The sequence below is a fragment of the Channa argus genome, chromosome 14 (assembly GCF_033026475.1).
Source record: "Channa argus isolate prfri chromosome 14, Channa argus male v1.0, whole genome shotgun sequence".
Taxonomy (NCBI): domain Eukaryota; kingdom Metazoa; phylum Chordata; class Actinopteri; order Anabantiformes; family Channidae; genus Channa; species Channa argus.
Window position 1 is genome coordinate 4,299,772 of NC_090210.1, and position 4,048 is coordinate 4,303,819.

The 4,048-nt window shown below is 41.7% G+C and overlaps 1 protein-coding gene across 2 annotated transcripts; it reads left to right on the forward strand.

The window, feature by feature from the left end:
• The first annotated feature begins 182 nt into the window (after positions 1 to 182).
• Positions 183 to 2,131, forward strand: hes6 (hes family bHLH transcription factor 6). Of its 2 annotated transcripts, none has more exons than XM_067475670.1 (4): positions 183 to 523; positions 611 to 700; positions 837 to 924; positions 1,261 to 2,130. In XM_067475670.1, the coding sequence occupies exons 1-4, from the start codon at positions 449 to 451 to the stop codon at positions 1,677 to 1,679; spliced, it is 672 nt and encodes a 223-aa protein (XP_067331771.1). In that variant the 5' UTR covers positions 183 to 448; the 3' UTR covers positions 1,680 to 2,130. The 2 variants fall into 2 exon arrangements, with proteins under 2 accessions (XP_067331771.1, XP_067331772.1); XM_067475671.1 differs by having other exon boundaries at positions 434 to 523; positions 614 to 700; positions 1,261 to 2,131.
• Positions 2,132 to 4,048: the final 1,917 nt, after the last annotated feature.

Below are 4,048 nucleotides of genomic sequence, written 5' to 3' on the forward strand. Positions count from 1 at the left end.
GTCTTCCAGAATACACGTTTTATTATATCCCCTGATTCAACAGAACTTCATCGGTTACAGCTGTAGCTTCAGAAGCTCCTGCCAATATTAGAGCAGTTGTAGTTCATATTTGTGTTGGTTTTTTATTTTTTATTGTAGGACCACAGTTTAGACAGAAGTTGGAACAAAAGGTCACGCGACCACTTTTGCGGGCGCGAGCATGGCGCGTCCCCGATGTGTCTCGCTCTTCCAGCCAGTTTACCTATTCACATGTAAATTAACTGGCATATATAACTCGCACATGCTGCCTTGCAGCAGCATTAGGAGCCTGTTCTCCCTGCAAATCTTTGTTGGCCGCCGGGATCCCTGGGCCATCTGTCCCGTTGACGGGGAGTAACGGCTCTTTGCATTACCCACCAGCCTCCACTCCAGTGGGCTTTTGGCAGCGCCTGGGTTGACCTTCCACAACATGGCCCCCATCCGTAACAACACCAACGGATCGGACAGAGATGATAGCTACAATGGGATCAAATCTGACAGAAGGGTAAAGGCCTGTTTGAGCACTTCAGGTCAACATTTCCGTTTTATCTTGGCTTAAACGTGACCACCTCCACTGTCCTTACTCTTTTAGCAGATGAGGAAACCTCTGGTCGAGAAGAAAAGACGGGCTCGCATCAATGAAAGTTTACAAGAACTCAAGGTTCTCATCTCGGACGCCGATGTAAGACCGTTTGCATTCATTTTTGGTCTCCTACTTTGTGTAGTGTTATTATAATGAAATAAATGGGTATGTGGTAACCTAGCGAGCTTCTGGTGCCCGTGTGGTGTTGCTTACTCTATATTGTCACCCGCTGCAGTTAACGTTACAATCAAAGATGGAGAACGCTGAAGTGCTGGAGATGACAGTGAAGCGAGTGGGGAGCATCCTGCAAAAACGGGTTCAAGGTAAACGTCACATATTTATGTTTACTGTGGAGTAACTCCATTAAACAAAAGTTTTAAATGTTTCACTTTCGCCAAAAAAAGCTTTTAACTGGCAGTTAAAGGTGGCATGTCGCTTACAAATAGTTCTTCCGCCGAGCTAAGTAGTTATTTAAAACCAGCCCACTAATTAATTTATAGCAGTTGGCGGATTAATATCGTAATCAAGTGCACTGAAGACACAGGTGCGTGTGTGCTTCTTTGACCGAGATTCAGCCAATCAGAGGAGAGAGGAGGGTGAAAACCGTTGGGTTTTACAGACTCCAAAGCTAACGGCTGTTTGCTCTTCTCTCCCTGCAGAGGTGGAAGCCGTTAACTGGGAGGCCAGTGAGCAGTTTGCCGCTGGATACATCCAGTGCATGCATGACGTGCATACTTTTGTCTCCAACTGCCCGGGAATAGACCCGACAGTGGCCGCGGAGCTTTTGAATCACCTCCTTGAGAGCATGCCCCTGACCGACGAGGACCGACTCCAAATGATGCTGCCGGAAACCGTGGCGAATTACCCCGGTAGTAATAGCACTTGGTCCCCGTTTGAGAGCATGTTCACGAGCCTGGTGTCTCCTGCCCTTTCCACCTCTTCCACCGATGACCTTTATTCTGACCTTGACGAGACGGACTCAGCGCAAAGTCATGTTTCTTCTTCTTCAGAGGAGGCAGACAGCCAAGTTGTGTTGCCCTCACTGACTTACTCCAAGTCAGTGTGGAGGCCCTGGTAGATGGCTGCAAGAGTAATGACATGGTTTAAACTACAGTAAAGGATTTAATGCGTTGTGTTAAGATGTAGGCCCCACAGTGGAAGATTGCTGAGATGACAATTTTGAAAGTTTTGGGAAGCTCGATGTAAACTCATGGTGGAACTACAATGAACTAAAATGTATTTAATAAATGGGGAGAGATTAAACCTGTTTGCAGAGGTCGGTGACCTGTAAGCTCTGCATTTGGAAGTGTATTGGCCTGGTAAAAGCCTTTCAATTAAAGTGTGTGCATGTAAATATTTTTTTGTCAAATAGGACTGTAAAATTGTCCATTGTGCTTTTTTTTTTTTTTTTTTTTAGCATTTGTAAATTATTTCTTGTTTAGGATGTTTTCAACTTTGTATTTATGTCACGCATGTTGGTACCCTACCTCATATGATTTGCCTGGGTTTAAACTTTTTAATAAATATCTCTTTTGACAATGGACTTGTTTTTAAATTCTGTTTGTCCAGCAGCTTTTTCACAGAAGTCACCATTCACACAAAAGATCCCACTAACCACCCACCCAAGGCTGTTATCAAGATATTAGTTCTTACTCTGCAATTGTAGACTATTTGTGTGTGCTCCCTCTCCAAGATCTCTTAGCACATCGTAGGCATTTGTGAGGTGTGAAATGAGTAATCCACTCACTCCTTATATAGGCCTTGTTGGGGACTTGACAAATGGGTTTTATAACTTCAGCTTTTTTGGATGCTAGAGTTTTAAAATAACATAGGCACAAATAACTTGCATAGTCATGGCTGTGGGCTTGTAAGCATTTTTATCTTTCATGCAAGACAGTACATACCTGTGTTTTTTTTTTTTCTATGCATATGACCAAATATGTACACATTTGATAGTAATCTATCTGTAAAAGCTGTACAAACATCATTTAGTAGCTGGACAATTTGGTCAAGAGTCTCATGCTGATTCTGTGAAGCCTGTCAGCCACTGTGGAGTTACAGACACTGTTCTGCCTTTGTACCCTCTGCTCCAACAGTAAATTAATAAGAAAAGCCAGCAACTCATTGAATATTCATCCATCCCTGAATATTCAATGTATCGTAAATGTCTCCTTTGTCTTTCCTGTGATCTCCACTCCAAGTGTCACTTTTTACACTGTCCACTGTCCTAAAAAGCCTACTACTGAGAAAGATCTTTTGTGAAATGACCAGAAAAAAAGATTAATACAGTCAGACAGGAAATCTTGTGTTTCTCCAGTTTGACATTTTTGGTGTAGCCTGAAGAAGCCCTTAAGCAGCTACAAATGTAAATTACTTAACCTTACATTTGTGTATTTGTATAAGACTTTTGTGGTACTTCTTACTACTTTTTAGGGTAATATACTTGCATGTAGCACATATACTGGAAAAAAGTGTGTTCAAATATAAAATATAATGCATAACAGTACTGCATATTAACTAGCCTACTAGGCAAAGTCTTGCTTACTAATACGTAATTATAACAAATAACATAATATAATTTTTTAAATAAGGACATTTTTCATTGATTACATACATTTTGCATTGATTTATTGATATTGTGTTGGTGAAAGAAAGAAAAAAAAGAAAGAAAGAAAGAAATCAATTCTGGATGATGAACTTCTTGTCCACAGATGTGTCTGGGTGGTGACTGAATTTGCGCACCTCTAGAGGTGTAAATGTCGCTGCAGGGGGGCGGTTTCTAAGTTTTCGCACCTCGACCTTAATTTAGATTAAGTTTGAAGGTGTGAACAGTGGAGGTGGCAGGGGGAGGGTCGCTTTGATCAGGCCCTGAACCGGAAAACGTGTTTGCAGAGGAGACTACGGAGTGAGGCTCGGGTTTTGTATTATTTTTGGACAGACATTTGCATTGTCGTGACTTTAAGACAAAGCAACACATTAAAATAGGCTTATTTGCCTACGTATTAAATGCCTAAGTATTAAACCTCATCTTGTCATTCATAAATGCATGGCATATGTTTTATTAATTGCAAATGTATAGACTACTGATTCAATTCCGTGTGGTTTTCAATTGCAAACTCTAAAACGAAGGCTGCACTTTGTGACTTATAGGAGCCTATTACATATTCCCCAGAGCTGAGTTAACCTTTCTGCTTCTGCATCTCCACCAGGTCCACGCCCGAATTATTTGCTCCCTTCTTACCATTTGTCAAGCATCGATGTGCTGCAAACAGGCCGTTAAGTCGTTTGCAGTGATCTTTTGTCAGCCCATTAACAGCTAATATCTTAAATGAGTTTTGTCCAGTTTACCCCAATACGCAACGCCTCGTTCTGTGCAAACAAGAGCTGAACTGCCAAACACAGAAGGCTTTTTTGTGCGGACATTTAAAAACACACGCAGCTTCACTG

Excerpts from the sequence above, each read along its gene's own strand:
- hes6 (XM_067475670.1), top strand. The coding sequence starts at position 449 with ATGGCCCCCATCCGTAACAACACCAACGGATCGGACAGAGATGATAGC. Across the intron at positions 524-610 it reads GGATCAAATCTGACAGAAGG|CAGATGAGGAAACCTCTGGT; the intron begins GTAAAGGCCTGT and ends TTACTCTTTTAG. Across the intron at positions 925-1,260 it reads CCTGCAAAAACGGGTTCAAG|AGGTGGAAGCCGTTAACTGG; the intron begins GTAAACGTCACA and ends CTCTCCCTGCAG.